The 20,157-nt window shown below is 45.9% G+C and overlaps 1 protein-coding gene and 1 long non-coding RNA gene across 5 annotated transcripts in view; one reads left to right on the top strand and one right to left on the bottom strand.

Annotated features, from left to right (window-relative positions):
* The first annotated feature begins 10,656 nt into the window (after positions 1 to 10,656).
* On the top strand, positions 10,657 to 18,077 carry LOC115331796. The gene is made up of 2 exons (XR_003920509.2): positions 10,657 to 10,697; positions 17,765 to 18,077. It is a non-coding gene; the product is annotated as an uncharacterized LOC115331796 (long non-coding RNA).
* The window catches only part of LOC8031543, a 431,410-nt gene continuing 424,275 nt past the window's right edge, over positions 13,023 to 20,157 (bottom strand). For all 4 annotated transcript variants that reach the window (XM_042291803.1, XM_042291804.1, XM_042291805.1 and 1 more), the window contains 3 exons: positions 19,064 to 19,250; positions 17,749 to 17,917; positions 13,023 to 15,431 (listed from right to left, as the gene is read on the bottom strand). In XM_042291803.1, coding sequence (XP_042147737.1) covers positions 13,666 to 15,431; positions 17,749 to 17,917; positions 19,064 to 19,250 — 2,122 coding nt within the window. In that variant the 3' untranslated portion in view covers positions 13,023 to 13,665. The remainder of the gene's footprint in view (positions 15,432 to 17,748; positions 17,918 to 19,063; positions 19,251 to 20,157) is intronic.

The raw sequence follows: 20,157 nt of genomic DNA, 5'->3' as shown, positions 1-20,157 counted from the left end.
AGCCTATAGTAAGACGAAGGCTAGCTACGGTCACGTGATGTGGTCACGTCGGCATAGTGAGTGACGAGAGTAAGGAGGAAAATGAAAAAGAGGCGAGGCGTCAAGGGAGCATGGCTTGCGGAGGCTACGCGGCCGACGTCATGCCCTCTCCTACCCTTCTATTCTCCATGCTCCACTGGCTCCACGTAGCAGCCACAAAGGGTTCGGTCTGGTTCGGTTCTCGGCCTCTCGTCCAAATGGGATCAGTCCCATTAGCGGCGAGATGTTTTGGTGGCGCCCTCTCATGACTCCTTCTCGTGACGTCATTACCTTGCGAAAAACAAGCTCGATGGTGTTTGCAATGAGCATGGTGGAAGCTTGAAATCATTACTTTCTCAAAGCGACACTGCCAACACCATCAAAATTCAAACTCTTGCATTCCTCTTATTTTCGTCGATGAGAAATCCTTTCCTGACGTCATAGTCAGCATTCGGCCAATCATGGCCGGCCGACCACAGCGACGCTTTTGATCGCGCACTGCGCCAATAGCCAGTTGAATGGGTGTTCCGTGCGGTGAATAGCGCCAAGTGCGTGCACAGACGCGGTGAGGATTACCAGGGACTTGAAAGTGGATAACGAATGCTAACAGGTGAGCAGGAGCGTTGAACGATCGGAACCGACGCCGCTTAAATCGGTGATGCTTCGCCTCGCCGCTGTCAACCGAAAACGCCGGATCACTTGCGGCAAGCAAGGTTTCGCATTGAGTGAAAGAAGAAGCGCCAGGGCCACGGAGGGACATGCCTGCACGAGCAGCAGCAGCATCACATGTCGTTTCTTTTCAATAGAATCAGTTGCTAGTTCAGCGCTTGTCCTGTGTTTCTGTGTTTCTCCTCTGTCTGTCCTTGTCCCAGTCGCGCTGTAAGTAATTATGAACTCTTACCAACTCGCCCAATTGTCCATTTTTCTAAGCACAGCAAGCAGATGCTCTGTTCAATAAAGACATCATTCCATTTGTCGCTATTTTGTTTCCTTCTTTGAATGTTTTCTGGCCGCGAAGTAAATGCAGCCGGCCTCGCGAAAGTAATCGCGGACAAACCCCCCCGAATGCGCCCCCCCCCCCCCCCTCCCCTCCTCACATCGTCGCCCCTACTCGTATTAGGTGCGGTGCCGGTGCTTCGAGGTGCGTTTCGGAGTGTTTTGTGCGCACGGAAGGCAGCGAACGGGCGTACGCACTTGAGAATCGTATTTTAGCAAAAAGCAGTCCAGCTCGCTAGGCCTTACTCGTATTGCTCCACTGTCGCTTGCCAGCCGCCATGTTGCTTTTGGGGGTGCTCACTGTGATTACCTGCTGATTGCGTGCCGCGTGACTGCCCATGGGGTTGTTAGTATAACGAAGGGGGGGTAGCGATATCTGTGACGGCTTTTGACTACCCCAAGTGTAGTACCCTACGACAACCCTTTTGTTGAGAGTGTGGGAAAGTAGCACCGCCTTCCCTCCTGCTAGCCGAGCACAAACATATACTAACAGACAGACGACCAAAACCTCGCAATGCGATTGGCTGATCTGTCTACGTTGCCATGGAAATTTCCATCTGGATCCATTCAAATCTTCAAAGCTTCCAGAGGGTCGTTCTAAACCAGTCGCGCCAACATCACCATGGAGCTTCATCGTACTGGAAGCGTTCCTCGCAATATATCATGATCATCTGCCCATCTCCATGGATCGCTTAAAATTATGTTATTCTTCTTGCGTATTTCAAAACAGTAAAATTATTTTTCAGTGCCGCCAAGCACCAAAACAGCATCTGGTAGTGGTACGAAGATGTACGCTTGTTTCGCCGGCGTGGATGGTAAACTTTCGGAATACAAGAAACGTCTGCATAAAGCTACCCGTCACCAGCGAATTTAGATCGGTTCACCAAGAACGGAGGGGTCAAAAAGAAATTGCTCATTTCATGGACCAAAATGGCGACCATACTGGGAGCTTGGCGCTACTTTCCCAGGATCCAGCGATTTTAGAGTCGTTGACGCCCCCACCACGGCCACTCGATCCCCTCTGTTGGTGCGGCCTGCCGATGTCTTTCCGAAAACAAAAGAGCGCGCGTGAGAGGAGAACTTCTCCCATTTTCCGTGGGGGCGCTGCACATCGGTGAGCGGTCTTGTGAGCTGAAAGCTATACTCTGTTTCACCTTATGTGGTACCGCAGGAAAGGCTGTAAACGCGAGCTCCTTGCTCTGGGGCAGATCTCGGCGGCACAAGCTCTCGTGCAGTAAGGGCAGCTGTGAAGGCTATGAGCTCGCGTTTCCAGCCTTCGCTGCGGTGCAAAATAAGGTGAAACGGAGTATAGAGAAGGCGCCCAACGCGCTCTTGCTCCGCTACCCAGATAAAATATTTCTGCCTGTCATTGGCTTCGCCGATACCGAGGCGCTGCCGCGGTTTGCTGAAGGCAGCAAAACTCGCTTTCCCCCACCTATGCACCGCCGTGCCAACACCACCTAGACAGAAGTCCTCCGCATGGTTTCCTCTTCTTCTATGAAACGTCATCACAGTTGGATCGCGCTCGGTCGGCTATCGGACCCGAGCCCGACCTTCGACGCGCTGATTGGCCACGAGCCGCAGCCGAACACTGACGCAGCACTCGTGCCCAATCTCTCGCCTCGATCGATCTGATTATGATGACGCGTGTGGAGGCCTTCTGTCTAGGTGGTGGCTGTGCTCGGCGAAAATATCGTAGTGTCACTCTGCGCTCGCGTGTGTGGTTTGTGTTGGCATTTTGGAAGCTGCCGGAAGTGTAAATGCGCGTTCTAGTTCTGAGTGCCAGACGGCGATGAAATGTGCCAACTCCACTCGTGAAACAGGAAATCCTGCAGTTGATGAAGTACAATGAAGTCTCTTTTGAACTTGAGTTCGCACCGCTGACTTACATGGCTGGCTACTTGGCCTTCGTTTGCAAACAAAAGGTGACCATTTTTATCTGTATAAATTGTCGTAATTTCAAAGTAATTACCTGAAACATTCAACCTAGCAAAGCACAAAGAATTTCTCAGTGAAAGCAAGGAAGGGTAATGTGTAGAACCCGCTAAATTTTGCAGGTGACGTGTCCTAATGCAAGCGCAACTTAAGGGAAATGCATCACATGACGGAGCATATTAGTCCATGTTTAGCCTTGACCAAGGAGGACTCAGCTATCCACGACCTGATGCTGTCTGGCTGTGCAAGCTCGTCTGCACCTTTGTCGAGAGGGCTCTACAGTCGGCAGAGATTCATGGTTGTGGAAGGATTTGCAAGGTCCTCTCGAGCGCTGTGCTTCCACACCTTATGGACTGCCCGCTGATGTGGTGCGTTAACTGCCGAGACCCCTACCACAGCGAAGAGCTCTGCGAGCTCTTTCTCAGAAAACTCCTCAGACCTTTTTTGGAAAACTGGGCTGGTAACCTAAACAGCCCACTAGAGAATATATTGAAACTTTCGCGAAGCCACTTTCCCGAAAGGTACTCCGCTTGTGAACTACATGACTCCCTTGGTCTGTTTTTTTTTTTTTTTTTTTTTTTTTTTTTTTGTGAACAATGAAGTTTATATTGCTGAAGTTATGCACGCGGAATCCGATTTTATATTGTCCTTCACAGATGAATAAATGGCACAGCTCGCGCGTGCTCGAGCGTCGGTTAAGACCGGAACTATAACTATAACTTCTATATTACAGTGGTAATAGAAACGGGGCAACAGTTACGGGAACAAGAAAACGACAATTCGCTCATACTGCCAGCAGAATGGAGCTTTAAGGTGCAACCCCACCGTGCATGAAGTTTTGGTGCTTTTTTGATGGCTTATAACTTTCGTTCTATGTATCTTAAAATTATAAAGTTAATGTCAAATTAAACAGCTGTTTTTCAACAATCCTTTAATGTCTTAAAATTGCAATTACTTTTAGTTGTTAGTTAAATATTTATCTTTTAATAGACCACAGTCTCTAATGTTGAAAAAATTATTTCTCGAGTTATAACGTTCCATTGTCCACGATATTTTACGTGAGAGTTTTTTTGGATGTAATAAATTAAAAAAAGTAAGCAACGAACTATACAGCTAATGTATATTTTAAAATAAAAAATAAAGTTTAAAATGGTATTATTTTATGGCGCTATAAAAACGGAATCACGTCAACTAATCAAAATAACGAGACATTAAATTATGAAGCCTCCTTCGATATTACAATTTTCAGAACTTTTATGTTGATATATTACACGTTAAGAATGTTATAAGACCTCAAACTTTTCCCATTCAGTTACGGCAGATTGTAGTTTCTTAATATAAAGTACAGATGGCGACACGTGTTCAAGAACAGCTTGATGTGCATCTTCCGTCGTGTGCCGCTTGGAACGCCACGTGAAAGACAGAAAAAGCATCAGATGTCAGGGTGTCAGATGCCTGGATGCCCGCAGTGAGCGAACCAGAGATGTCAGAACAACAAGCGCGAGGTTGCGGGTGCACCACAGCTACTTTTGCGCGCGTTCTACTGTGCGTCGGTACACATTCCCGGCACGATCCAAATGAAATGGGCGCCATGAAGTGCATTCTGCTATTTCGGATTCCGCCACGTAGGCGAAAACATTTTAATGTTTTTATCACTTGGAAAAATCATTTTCGCAATCAAACTATGCTTGTCGGAATGGTTTGACTACATTTTGTTTCAAAACCCACCTCTGTGGCTCATAAGTAGCAATGATATTAAAACAAAACACAAAACATTAAATCGTATCAGTGTCTCTGAGCCAACCGGCTGGCCCATGAATTCATATTTGTCGGGTTTAAATATCGGCCGATACAACGTCAAACCGAGGTTTGACGTTGTATGTTATACAACGTCAAAATCTACCCGTTTGCATCTTTTTCATTTTTGCGCGCCACTACTTGCGCGCTTAAATCACCAAATTAAGAATGGTACAGGATGTCACAAAAAAAAATACAGTCTTTTTTTTATTGCAAAAGTAAACTACGCGCATCGTTTAACGCCCATTTTCCGCCAAAAGGTAGCGCTAGGTCACAACCAGATGCCAAAGTTTCATCAAGAACGGACACCTTATTCAAAAGTTATAAGTAATTTTCTCAGCATTTCAATGGGAAAATGAAGCCCATTTTTGCCCGTTTTCGGTTTCTGGTGCCATAGAGCGCCATGTATTCGAAAACTCCGTCGGCCGCTATTTTCCCATTTAACTTTTCAGAAAATCACTTATAATTTTGAATAAGGTATCGGATCGGGCTGAACTTTGACATCTGGTTGTGACCTATAGCGCTGCCTTTCGGCGGAAAATTAGCGTTCGGCGATGCCTAGTTTATTCTTGCGGTAAAAAAAGACCCTGTATTTTTTTTTTTTTTTTTTGGGGGGGGGGGCACGTTTTGTACATCGCTTAAACTGTGGAAAAGCTATTCACAAACCAAGAATCTTTGCCTGGCTAGTCATCGCATTTATCACTGAATTCGTATTAAAATTAATTATTATCATTTATTGCTGTGAGTTAATTTTTAACCTTGGCATTTTTTTTATTATTATGACTCCCGCACCAGCCCTACTTTGGGTTTACCAAACTCGACATCTAAACCTGAGTGTCATATTTTCTGTTTTCCAGTCTTGTGGTTTTGGTCAAAATAGACACCCACCTACCTAAATGAGACACGTGCTTGACCGCCCAAAAAAAATTTTTTTAATTAATTTTTTTATTTTTTTAGGTAGTTATTTCCTCCCTCAAGCTAGAATTTTGGAAACCCAAGTCTATCCCGTCATCTCGTTTTCCTGGAAATTCACAAAGAGCCAATCACATGCACGACAAAAGGGCCGGCCCGTCATATTGCCGCCCGCAGAGCCGAGGAAGTAACGCTTGGTCACAGACTTCTAGAAGATTCGCGTTCATTCTTGCACCGGACGTAACATTCGCCCTGTTTTCTTGTTCTCGAAAGTGCCAGTTCATCCTCGCCCCGAGCGCGTGACGCTCGAACCTTCTTTGCCGAACTTTCGAGATGGTGACGCACTGTAGAATGATAAGCAGCTGCCAGCGACCTTGTCAAGTTACTCTCGCTCTCGCTCTCGCTCTCTGTTATGCTGCCGAATCGCCGCCTGCTTTTCTGCTGCCTCGACGATCTTTCCTTACTTTTTTTGTTTGGCACAAGTTCGCCGATTAAACCTTTATTTTTTAGTTCACTATTGGTCCTCTCGTCACTTTCATTCGTATCAACATAAATCTGATCACATTGAAATATGTGTAATTGGCCTCTGAAATCTACGATAACGGCGCACAAGCAATTTTATATTTTTCAACGCGTCGTTGGTTTGGTTGTGCATGTGTCTCGCCATTTGGCTCAGGACGATGTTCGCGTTTTGTTCTGCATACATTTGCTGGAGACGTGAGCTCGGAGCGTGGCAACTGGCCCCCTTGCACGAGAGCTGGCGCAACCGTGCGCGTTCCAAAGAAAGCCCGTGCAGAGAAAAACAAGCAAGGGATCAGGGATGTCAAATTCAGGATATAGAAAAATACCCCACTGTATCGAAGCGCCACCATATACGATTTCTCAGATTGATGTACAGGCCAGGAAGGCGATCCCACCGCCATCTGTTGGTTCAGAATCACACTAACCAAGGGTGGGGTTGCACCTTAACGCGCAGCCTGCAGTTCAGTGAGCTTTTCGCAGAAAGAATCATGTGCTTTTATTCTACACAGATTTGTCGCATCATTCATGCAATCTGGCACTCGTTTCAATTGAGACTTGCGGCGTCACGAAAAAAAAAAATCTAAATAGCCACACCGGGCCGGGCCGGGCGTACTGCTCCTCTCTAACTATATTTCGTCTTAAGGCCGGTTCAGACACTTGCGTTTGAGTGCGTTTGACTGCGTTGCGTCGAGTACCGAAAGCGAGTCACCGGCACATCTGTGCTTCGTATGAAGCGTGGAATCCAATTCAAGGAATCATCTTGGCACGCGATATAAGCAGCAGGGATGCCCTGGTTTCTCGCTGCCGCAACGCAGTCAAACGCAGTCAAACGCAACTGTCTGAACCAGGCTTTACCTTAGCATGGACTAACCGCGAACGCTGTGCTAGCGCGAGCGGCTAGCCTTTACTGCCTTGACTGGAGCACTCGCTGCACGAGCGCTCATGCAGCCGCCGAGGCTTCCTTCGAAGCTACCTCGCGCTTTTAGCACGCGCGGCTAACAAGTACATACTAACGAGAAACGAAGTATAGAGTTCCTCGATATGCTCCCCCGAAAGGAACTCTATCTCTCACTAGAGTGCCTTCATACACACGCGCGCTTTTGCTTGAGTGGTGACATCTCAGCCATTTTCACGCCCAATTGTTTTTTTTTATCCACTTTGAAGTGCACGCAATACGGTGTTACTCAGCTCGAGCGCGCAGCTTTGGTTAATGCATAGACGCCATTTTATCGCCCAAGTCACGCACCGAGTGCGCGAGAGTGTCACGCGCTGGCACATTCAGTGCAACGATGGATGTCTTCACCCTGAGACAGACAGACATGCAGGCACCCTATCTCTCACTAGCGCGCGTGTGTATGAAGGCACTCTATCTCTCACCGATAACGAGCGCCACGGCTGTCGCTGCGGGGTAAAGTAGAACTATCGCTCTCACCGGTGGAGTGAGGCATACGGCAGGCCGCTTCCAAGGGGAGTCCTAATCGAGTGGCCGTGCCCCCACCAAAGACACGCTGCATGCCCATATAGGGAGTATTCACTGGCGGCCATAGCTGTGTGCGCGAATGCTGAGCGCGTGCTGGTGGCGAGCTTCCACAGTTCTTTTGCAACGCGCATACCGCACCATCAAGAGTGCGGTCTTAGCAGCCTATTAATGTGAGCTCGTTCGGAGCATGCGCTCTAAACAGCACTTACAAATATGGCGTCTAGTGAATACTCCCTATAGGGGGTATTCACTGGCGGCCATAGCTGTGTGCGCGAATGCTAAGCGCGTACTGATGGCAAACTTCCGCATGCTCAGAACGAGCTCACATTAATAGGCTGCTAAGACCGGCACTCTTGATGGTGCAGAATGCACGTTGCAAAAGAACTGTGGAAGCTCGCCATCAGCACGCGCTCAGCATTCGTGCACACAGCTATGGCCGCCAGTGAATACTCCCAATAGGAGGTATTCACTGGACGCCATATTTGAGGGCGATGTTTAGAGCGCCTGCTCAGAACGAGCTCATATTAATAGCCTGCTAAGACCGGCAACCTTGATGGTGCTAGATGCACGCTCCGAAAGGACCGCGGAGGCTCGCCGTCAGCACGCGCTCAGCAGCAGCGCACACGGATATGGCCGCCAGTGAATACTCCCTATAGTGATTACCTGATTGAAATAACTAAAGCATTCTTCCAAGCGCCATTGTGGGCAGAGCTTGCAACGCTCCTCCTTCCGTGCATTTTTTTTGTTTCTATTTGGCTGATAAAAAACGTGAAACGTTAGCAATTATTATTTAGAAAAAAAAATAATGAATTCTTGCAAATTAATTTTTTTAATTTGCCTGGCCTAAAAGTAATTGCAGTCAATACTTCAATTGCAACACGACTCCTAAAGCAAATAATTAAAATGTTCGATAATCTAATGGCCGCCGAGCCTGATAAACACATTAAAAAAAAAAAAAAATTTAGTTGGAGTTTAACGTTTTGTTTATCCTAGTAACATGCCTGAACTCTGATATTTCTCAATGGAAAGTAATAGATCTTCTCCGAAATTCAGTTTGGCCACTCTGGTAACTGTATGATCATCCATGTGTACCATCTGCACATGCTAATGGCGGCCATTTGGTGGGTACTGAACAAATAAGTTGAAGACGGCCACCTATGCGGAGCTTGGACATTCCAGGCGATAGTTCGTTCTGTTGCTGTTCTTTGTCACCGTGACGCATTTGAGAGCGTCATGTAAACCCTTTAACGTTCGGATTCGGCAGGCCCCAGACAGCTCATGCACATGACAGTCGAACGTGGTGAGTATTATAATAATAATAAATAATAATAATGTATTTTATTTTTCCCATTCTGGTTGGTACAAAAAGGGAGGACGTCAGGACAAAAAGCTGCGGTTGCAGCTTGACGAGGTCCTGGCGCCCTAACACACTTTGACGGGAAAGCAGCATTGGAAACACAACGAAAACAAACACAAAAAGTAAGTTAGTTTAGGAAAACATGAAGAGTTTTACTAAACTAAGTGCCTCGTACATAGTGGTAGTTTCTTGACACCATCGAAAACAAATTGACAAAACCCTGTACAGCGAAGAAGACCGTAAATTTCGTACGTCTGCCATTGATGAATAGGTGCAAGATCTCATCCTCAATAGACCGATCTCACCAGCCAGTTTCACTACGCAACCGCTACCGCAATGCATCGAGGGAACTTTAGTCCCTCTGCACGTGCGAAAACCTCGCTGGAGCATTGTGCGTGTGGAGCATGAGACGGCACGAGCCCTCGCATGCTCGGCTGTCTGCCTGCTGCGAAGCTGTTATTTTTACGATGTCTAGGACGATCCCTAGAGGGCAATGTCTAGGACGACTTCTAGGACGACCTTGAGGACGATGCCTAGAGATTATAACAAAGGATCAGGACCTCACTATCAAATAATGCAAAGGAAGGCTGACTCACTCTGGTTGCCCACTTTTCTTCTTTTTTTTTTTTTTTTTTTGGGGGGGGGGGGGGGGGGGGGGGTGGGGGGAGGATTTATTCATACTTGCCACGACTAATAGAGAGTTTTCTGTCCACATCCGCGGACGCATTTTTTTCCCGATCCTAGCGCATAACCGCTTCGCTGTTAAAAAATGCAGACTGATATTGGGAACAATATCAGTCTGTATCAATTATTGTAGCCCTGGATGTGTGAAAGGGTCTATTGCGAAGTAATTGCGCCGCAAACTTTTTTAAGCTAATGCGTAAAATAAATTCTGTTTTGTTCATCAGTAATTTTAATTCTAACTGACTACTTTTAGAGCATAGCAGTTGTAATTGCAATTAAATTACATTTCAGAAGTACTTTTTTCCGAGTATGGGCACGAGTGCATTCAACTCATAATAAAGTCTGGAGCGTGAAGATTGCATTTGAGCACTTTGTAAGCGGCAGACACCATCTAGCGAACTATCCAGATACGCGGCATGGTGGCGCCATCTATTCGTTGCAACCCAACCTAGCTAACGGAAGCAGTCTAGTTGTGGGGCGGCAGATGGCGCCAGCAGCCCAGTCAGGACGTGAAAACGGTTTATTTCACTCAGGCTGCTCTTGCCGCCAAGACTTTGAACAAAAATATAAAATATTATACTCCGCTTCACCCAACGCTTCACCTTATGTTGTACCGCAGCGAAGGCTAGAAGCAGTGACCGCAACGAGGTAGAGTGACCGGTTGTTACTGCCATAGACCCAATGGAGTCGATTTCTGGGCAAACTGGGCGCTCAGCAGCGCTGCCGTGGTCGGAGGCGCTCATTACTGCAACGAATCGAAGCCTCATTGCTCTATTAATAGATTGCGAAACTAAAATAAACAGCGATAATTATGTTCATAAAATGAAGCGCTAACGTTTTAATAATTATTTTTGACACCGCCAAGCTATTGCTAGCCAAGCCAGCTTGAGCGGCTTCCTAACCGTTTGCGAAGACGAAGCCGCCCAAATCCAACACGGCGCAGCCCCTCCGCCGTGCCCTGCCGCTGCTCCCTACCGCGGTACCGCCGGTACCGCGGTAGGTTTTGTTTGGAAATTTACGGTTCGCGCGTGCCATGCCACTTGTTATGGCAAAGAATTGTAAGTTCTGCTTGCCTACCTTGTGTCTAGCAGTTGACAGTCCGTTACTTGTCGTCGGCGTTTTCCAGGGAATCGAAACAGATGCATTTTTCGCACTCGTTGACGCATTTATTCAGTCATTTGCATGACAAGAAAAAACACTTTAAACAAACGTTGCTATGCGGAAAAAAATTAATAATGCGCGCAGTATCTACGTTAGCAAGAAGTGCCACAGTGAAGATACAATGTGCGACACTCTTAGCGCGAACATGACGTAGCTTTTTCACTTTAAAAGGCTATCGGCGCGCACCAACTCTTACCCTATTACTGCCTTAGTTCGCCAAGTGACTGTTCAAAGTTTTGTAATCCTCAGATGCAACTATGGCGCGGGAATATCTGTCTTCGCGATTTAAATACGCAATAGTCATGTCTCGCTAACATGGTCGATTGTTTCGGTTACGCCGCTATATAGGTCATATTTTCGGGGACTGATATCTGTCCCCGTACAATTCTAACTCATCACGTTAAATAAAGTGTATTCTATGGAATAATGGTCTCAGAGATCCCGAAGCGCGCGCACGAAGCGTTCGCGCGCTTCGGGATTTCGGAGGCCACGCAGTTACGAAACGAAAACCTAGATGGCGCTTCAAACGAAGGAAGCGGAAGGACCCTCTATCCATCCTGGGAAAAGTGGCGTCATTCATTGTTGTGAAAATGCTCGAGACGCGTGCCGCGCGCCACATCTGGCGATAACATGGGGTCTGGAATCTAGCTCAGTGCTGCGCTGTGCCGCCATGATCCTTCCAAGGGCTACACGTTGCACGTGTCTCGTGCATCAACGCACCTTGCTCTACTTTTGAAACATCAAGGGGCTTTACGGTAGGCGGGCTAAAGTGAGTGAGGGGAGTACCCCCTTCCGCAAGAGTTCCATAGCTGGGCAAGAATGAAGTGGAAGCTCCTCCCACCTCTTTCCGCTTTAGTAGTGCGAACGGTGGAGAGGAGGCGACCTCCTCTCTACCGTTCGCTCCGCTGAAGTGGAAAGGGCGGGAGGAGCTTCCACTTCGTTCTTGACCTGTCCCCGACGTTAGCGTTGGTCACTGCACACGAAAAATCCACGGAATCCTAGCCATAAACAGCTTCGCTGTAAAAAGCTAATCTGGGCTGTCAAAGAAAAGATTTGTAGATGAAACGTCGTTCGATTAACTGACTGCCACCGAAGCGTCTCTGTGTCAGGTCTTCATCACTTTGTGAAAAAACCTCAGAGGCAGCAATAACAACCGGCCTACATATGCGGCTCCCTCCGTGACCCGTGACCAAGGGACCAAGCTGGTCCCGAAACGTCGGGGAAATTTTGTTTATTAAACTTTGGTTAATTTTAAATTTCAGTGAGTCGCATAGCCAACCACCAGATTTCCCCGACTACAAAAAGGTAGCACAATTGGGCTCTTCATAGCCCAACCTGGCTACCCTGAGCAGGGCGTAAGAGGCTTTTCATTTGTGATAAGCTTAGCAAATGTTATCTATGCCATGCAGGTATACCCTGAAAGTGTACTTAAAGGGACACTGACACCCACCAAAATTTATTTTTTGCCAGGCGATTTATTTTGGTGTCACAAGATTACCAAGTCAATATTTTGCTAGAGCGTCACATATATTTTTAATAAAGTAAAAAAACTCAACAGCTCGAAACCGAAACCGGACTGGGGAGGAAGAAGAAATATAGAGAAGAGAGGTGGCGAAGTCACGTGGTTGTGATACTTTTCCCTTCCTAAACAACGCATTTGCAGCTTTTTAGATGCCACAAAAAATGAGTATTGTATTTCTTTTCCATTTTCAAAATTGTGTGTGTGCCTTCGATGACCTAAGACTTCGATTAAAGTTAGTGGTCGTGTCTAAACCTTCGAAAATGGCCAGTGACCACGGAGGAGAGTGTGAGCGTGACTCAAACCGGCCAGTTCTCGATGGGCAGTTTTCAGGCGGAAAGAAAACAAATTTCGAGCCGCAAATTCTGTTCTGGGTAGTGGGGCTCTCATGTGTTGTGTTTAACTAAAAACCTCGGCAAGCATAAATACCCTGTCACTGTCCCCTTTAATATACATTTGGAGTAATGGCAAAATGCGTGGAGTTTATTGTATAACAATACTGGCCCATGTCAGACTACCATTCATTGAATTAACATTTAGTGCTACTGCTTTTGTGCTATATCATTAAACAAGATTTCAAAAATGACAGTTTCAATACAGTAGTTAAGTAATAGATCCAAAAGGAAGAAAAAATAGGAAAGTAAGATGACCAAAACATGTACAAAGTTTATTGCTCTTGTCAATATCTACATTTGATACTCTTCAGTTGCCATCTTACAAAGGCGAGCCATAAATACAACGCGACAATGCTGGGCAGTTGAAACAACTGTTGCAAGCATGAACGGTGCCCAAACATTTCTCCACTTCTCAGAATGACACAAAAATGCTATCTTTAAGGCACCCCACATATATTTCAATCTATTTACATTTGAGTTTTCAAAAAAAACAAAAAAACATTAGCAGGGAACAAGTATTACATGTGAGCTCAGCCTATACACAAAATGCAAAGAGAACCATTAGATAAAAAGACAAAATGGGATGAGGCACTGCCAATTTTGTTATCTGTACAAGCAGCTATCACTGTCATCGCTTTACATTTGGCTATTTGGCACAAATACATGCAATGTTTCGATTATGTTGAATGACAAATTAGTTAAATACAGAAGTGTGGAAGCCTGCAAGAACTTTCATGAAAAATGCCCCAGACACGCACATGCCTATGGAGTCATAGAACAACCTCAGCGTTGTTACATGGCTCAAAATGAGCAATAACATGCCTGAGTGACCCGCATAGAAACAAGAGTAATGGGCACACATCCAAATGTGTGCTTGCACCGCGAGTATTTACACGTAGGACTCTTCACCACCTGTGCAGGAGTTCCCCACAGATTCTGTCCGTGAATGACCAGAACACAATGAATCTGGTTGGCTGTTGACCCCATCCTTGGCTGTAGATTGCTTGCTGAAGAGGCTCCGTAGCTGAGCCACACTCCAGCTGATCTCTTTGGGAAAGTCATAAAGGGCCTGGTTTTGGCAACGGTCATGGAAGGAAGATACCACCACACACTTCCCACGGTTGACCAGCTGAGAGTCCTTGACATGAACAGGTGGGTGGTGCCGGAGCCGGATGCCAGTACCATCACTCACTGTGCGGTGCACACTTTGATGAGGTTTCGGTGGCAAAGGCGGCGGAGGACTCTCAGAGATCCCCTCGTCACTGCTGTCGACCTTGACGAGGATTGCATGATGGGTCTCACTGCCTTCGTCAAGCTTTTCATTATAGATCTTCAGAGACTCTTCGTAAAGCTGTCGAGCCTTGGATCCAAGAGAAGGAGCAGGTTCCATCGGAGGTTCTTCGGGGAAGGAATCGTCTGCATGGGACACTGCCTGCGACCTCCGAAAAAGGGTACGACGGGTCATGGCTTCTTGGTAGCTGGGAGGCTCCATGGGCTTGCTGGTGGGTGACCGATGGACTGATGCCAGCGTGCAGCTTGGGGACTGTCGTCTGCCCGGACTGGCCCGTGACCGACTTGAGCTTTGTGATCTGACGGAATGGGCCGAGTGGCTGGACTCGTGCGAGCGGTTTGACTCGAGAGACCGGTGGGACCTTTGACTTGCCTCCGACGAAGAACTGCAGACACTGTTCACACGAGGAGGAGTGTGGACTTGAGCAAGCATATCCGCCGGTTGGAATCTCGAATCTTGCGGCCTGGTATTGACTTGGCAGAGGTGCGGGATGTCCTGATTAGAGACTGGGTTCAACGACGGGACGTCTTGGCAGTGGTCAATCTCATCGATCTTGGATGTAGACTGGCTGCGCTTCCAGTCTACACTGTTCATTTGGTTCGCAAACCACAAGGCATGTCTATCAGGCATGGCCACCGAGCTGTCTGTCTTCTTCGTTCTCTCCCAATTGCTTCCTTCCAGTGGTGGCCGAGGAGCCTTCCCCTTGCAGTGCTGGGGTCGCCTCTTTGGCAGTTCCTCTCCCATGTACTTCTGGAGAAGGCTTTCCTCTGATGCACTCCTGATTAGGTTGCTGCAAGGACGGTCCACATTTAATGAAGACACAGCAGTGCCACCCTGCTGGCGACCGCGGTTCTTTCGCCACCGAACCAGTGTGTCGTTTCCGGCCAAAACATCATCCTCGTTAGGGTCGTTATCGCGGTAGTTGCACGACTTCGAATACTGGAGCTGCTGAGATCTCAAATCCCTCAGGATAGGAGAAGAGCGGACATAATAGCCGGACACAGCACAAGGACTTAAGTGACGAGAGTTTCTAGAGACTTCACCGCCACATTTCCGTCGCCGGACGACATCTATGCAGGAACCATCTATGCTGACACCATTGCTCCGGCTGTGAATGCACTCTTGCACGCCAACTGCTTCCAGGTGTGGCACACTTTTGGTCATGCCCTGAAGTGCAGAGCTGGCGTTGTCCATCTCCACTTCATCCTCAGGAGTGTATAGCTGGGTGTCACTCAGGGTGAGGCCAGAGTCCCTGCTCAGGTTCGTGAGGGACACTTTGGTTCTGTTTGGCAGCTTTGGACTAGAGTCTTCCATGAGAGCCCTTTCAAGGCTGTCGATGGAAGAGTCATCCCTTCGGAAAGCACCTGGAAATGGAAAAAATAACTTGTTACAAAACACTGCTTTGCAGAACTTTTGCTCACTTTGCAATGTCCGGCAAATAATGACCTTGTACAAGCACACCTTAAGATTCATCATATTATGAAGCATTCACGTGTGCTCTTAACGTTATTTGAAGCAAATGTTGTGAGTAAATGTTCTATCATCAGTAAACACGAGCCCATAAACTGGTTTTCCGTAGAGCACTTCTTATTGGATAATGAATGTAATCTTGCACTATCATCAGTTCTATTGTCGGTGACAGATTAAAAGTTCAAGGAAAGCTCATCCCGCCTCTTTCAACTTTAGCAGAGCAAACACTGGAGAAGAAGCGACCATTTCTCCACCATTAGCTCCGCTAAAGTAGAACAAGGTGGGAGTAGCTGCACCTGAACTCTTAGCCCTTCACTGACTATAGGCTGGCACAAACTTAGTGCATATCCCTGCATGTAACAAGACAGTCCCACAAGTGCTGGACACGGGTGGTTATCATTTGAGCCCATTCTCGTTTCGACCTTGTCACTTGGCCCTTCTCAAAACAACCATTCTCAAAAAGATCTTCTCGCTTTGACCCGTCGTATTTGGCCGTTTCCCGTTTCGTCTTTTGCATTTCAACCCTCCTCATTTGGGCCCGTTCTCGTTTCGCCCTTTCCACCTGGCCCTTTTCAATACAGCCATTCTCAAAAATATCTCGCTTTGAGCCGTCGCACTTGACTCTTTCTATACCATAACTGTTTGTTAGGGTAATATTAATGCATTGATATACTGCGCGTGTGCGTGCGTGCGTGCATGTCACTACAGGCATACTATCTCTGCTAAGGATTTTAGCAGTGCGTGGAGGTCGTCATGAAAAGCTACTAGCTGTCAATAAAACAGACCAACTATTTATCGCAGCCAGATCATATTCCGAAATGTCACGTTGTTTGAGGTCTCTCGACTTGAGACAATACCACCACTTCTATAATGGAGGGGGTCTCAAAAGGGGGTCCGCGAAGACATCCTATAGGGGTCCGCGAAGCCCTGTCTCATCAGTCAGGCACGGCAATATTAGTTGTCTTTCTTCACGTTGAGAAGAAACGTTCCAATTTTCGGGAGAGTACTCTCGTGTGCATGTCAATGAGATAAGTCTACTTTACACTAGCAATTAGTTATATCCATTTATTAAATCATTATCATGATAACCTATACCTTACTATGCCCCTCACCCCGAACGGGGTCCTCCATCATCTCCGCCTTTCTACAAGGCGTCTGCGAAATATCAATGATTGAGAACCACTGCTATTATGTATGCTATTTGAGTTCAAACAAAGTTTCTAAATTAAATGCTCATTGTTTTTTGTTTTTTTTCTTGTTCGCTTAGAGGAAGGGAAGCAGGCGTCAATGTACGATTCTCAGTGCGTACCTCTACATATAACATATATCTGATGGTATGGTGGGGGCCCAAGTAAGGTAAGGCTAATCAACAAAGCCGCGAAGGGATAACGAGGTTAGAAGCATGCCAAACTAGTGTCATTCGGTCGTAGCGCGAACGGGCGAAATGAGAATGGGTCCAGTTGCGAAAAACACGATTCGGATCTTATGAGAAGGTTCAAACGAGAGGGACCAATTGAGAATGGGTTGAAATGTGCACGGTTCAAATGCAAATGGGACGTTTTGAGATACACCCGCTGGACACTGCCTCAATCCCTTTAAAGACAGGTAAACATCACAATCCTTTGACAAGCCAAGGGCCATAATAACAAAACATACATTTCCCTCATACAAAAAGACTCTGTTTTGAGATTTTGATCCAGTGGCAGGACACTATGAAGTAGAATAAACCCAAACTGGAAAATTTTACAAATAAGCGCTTACTTTGATTCACCTACGGAAGACTTTTGGTAACTAACTTAGCTTTGGGCAGCCTCTCCAAGCATTTTTTAATCACGAGCACTAAAAACAAAACAAACATCAATTAGAAAGAAGATTTGGAAAATATTAATACTCCACATTTCTTTAGTTACTCTTGTTTGCAGATTCTCTAATATGGTATCAGGAGACTTAATGTGGAATGGTTATTCAGGGTAAGACATAAAGAGCACATTGGAGTATTTTCTCTCGAACTACAAAACCTCCGTAATCACCGTAGAATACCGCGCATCCGCCCATTCCCAAATTTGAAAGATCCGAGAAATATACGCAGTACATTTATACGTAAAATTGATGACCGGACAAATGCCCATCCCCTATTCTCTCGCGATTATTTCTAAATTTTAAATGGGCGCTTGCCCGGTATTTTACGGTAAGACAATCATGATCACTCACTTCCACTTTCCTGCAGGCTGTGTGGACTGTCAGACTCCTCGGCCCCAGAGTCCTGAAGAGACGGATCCTTTTGTGGTGCTTCTCCGAAAAGCTCGAGAAAATCCTTTCCAAAGATGTCCACGCTGTGCTCGATGAGGTACTCCACCAGCTGGGGCACTTGCTCCGATATCTGCAAACAAGATCCAGTCATCTTTTTATCACAAGAATGAAAAACAGAAGTGCATCCACCCCCAAGTCTCACAAAACTGGCAGGGCCATGGAAGTTTAGGTAGTGTTCAATAGAATTCATAATAAAGAGAAGAGGGATGCATCTACAAGAAAACTTTAAATATTGGAAGACTTTTTGGTGCCATGGCCAAGAACTTTTGGTCACAATGAAAATAATGTACTTTAGCAAATTGATTCACATACTCATTCATTCATGTCTATTTGTCGTTCTTGTGCCGTACTTAATTCAAGATTTTCACCGACGTGACCTTGTCACTTTTGCCCCTGTTCATGAAATGATTCTTCCATCCATCACAGCATTATCTTCTATGTATCCTTTGTGTCTTCACTTGGACAGTCCCCTTCTTATGTAATGCCCAGCAATGGGCCTGTAAGGTACTTGAATAAATAACCTCTAAAATCATTCATTAACTCAAAACCTGGATAACAGGCAACCCTTAAAAAAAAAAAAAATCTTTGCAGGCACTGCAAGTCTCATTTCAGTGCTTTTTCCCGTTTGCCATTTTAGAATAAACTGATGCCTCTTCCTGAGCCCTAGACATTTCCAAAGCTTTAGAAGTTGCTACATTCTCGTCTTCTCACTCAATGTTCCACCAAGTCTTTTAAAACCACATATAGCAGGTGCAGCTAGGCAGGAAAACTAATCCAAGTTTGAACTATTCAAGGTGGCACATAGCTACTGACATGCTCATTATGGTGCATAATAGACTGATCTCACAGCCAGTGTAAATGTCACCGCTGCCGCCATGCTTTGTGGCGGCTGCAGTCTTGCTGCATGTACAACAATGCCACTAAGCGTCTGAGTGAGCAGAGCACAACGTGGCACGAGCTGTTTCGCGAACTGACACCTTCCTTTTATTAACTAACTACAAGTATGGCAGAGTCAAAGCATGCATGGAACGATTAGTGAGATTGGCCTGTTAGTGATCCTCGGGGCTTAGAAAACGGAAGTGTGTGCAAGAGTCTGGTATCTCTGCCCAGAAACAACTCTAAATGCATGCTACACATCAAAACAAGCCCATAAACCACATGTGGTAGCAGCCCCTAGTCATTTTTGGTGAAGAGTTAATAATGATCTAGGGCAAACCTCGGACTGAAGAGTGATAGAGTGATAGCCATCGACCAGCTTGGCGCTGAGCAGACTTGGACCAATGCAGACAGCCAGGTTGGAAGGCGGCATCTTGTTTTCGTTGCTCCGGTGGCTGATGTGCCAAAGCACGCAGAGGATGTGGCGTAGGAGCTCCACATTGGCTGGGGGAAGCCTCTTCAAGAGACTGAAGAGCAAATGTAGATGCAAAAGCTTAAACAGAGGAAACAAACCCAAATGAAAACAAACATCCATGTCCCAATCACCGGTTGTCTAAATGACGGTCGTTGAAACATTGTGTGCATCAAACTGAAAAATATTAATTAGTATCTCATTTTATGCCATCATCTTCATGGAAAAGAAGCTTTGTCCCTATGCCCTATCATCTACCTCGTGTTAATTAAAGGAGCCAGCAGGATACGCTATGGCTTGTTGCACATATTCGCAAATTGCCCGAAGTGTTATCAAATGTGAAAAGTTTGCACTGAAGGCAATGCCTTTACTGTGAGTATGATGTTGAAACAGGGTACGGAGTACATATAAATGTTACAGAAGGAACAGTCGAGTCTCTGCTATCCCTTTAAACTGTGCTACCTTTCCAGGTGGTGTTATGCTTATCTTCTGCCACATTTTAGCTTTAAAGAATTCATTTCAGCTTGCAAACTTTGCATGTTTATCAGCAGTATTACATTTAAGGGGGGACATGGGCCTAAATTTAAAATTTTTTTGAAAAAATTCATTTTTTAATTTTGAGGTTTTCAGTTTTAAAAACTAATTATACACCCTTACACCAAATTTGATAACCATATGCCAAATAGTTACGTTGATATAAAATATTTTCAACACATTGTGAGGCAGTAACAAAGTAAAGGAGTTCAATGTTTGAATGCATTTTTCTCAGTTCCATTTTTTGCTGCAAATTTCATACGAAGGAATCTTTTGTTTAAAGGTGAAAGCATTCTGATACCACAATCAAGATGTTTCTGAACTGAGATTTACTCAGGAATCGGGCTATCTACTTTATTTTGTTTTAAGTTGAAGTCCTCAGTGATAAAAAACTAAGTTTTCAAAAATTGACAGAGGACAGATATGCA

The sequence above is a fragment of the Ixodes scapularis genome, unplaced genomic scaffold, assembly GCF_016920785.2.
Source record: "Ixodes scapularis isolate PalLabHiFi unplaced genomic scaffold, ASM1692078v2 PGA_scaffold2__306_contigs__length_199485367, whole genome shotgun sequence".
Classification (NCBI taxonomy): domain Eukaryota; kingdom Metazoa; phylum Arthropoda; class Arachnida; order Ixodida; family Ixodidae; genus Ixodes; species Ixodes scapularis.
The sequence above is the reverse complement of the archived record's forward strand: the minus strand, read 5'-3'. Positions and strand labels throughout refer to the sequence as shown.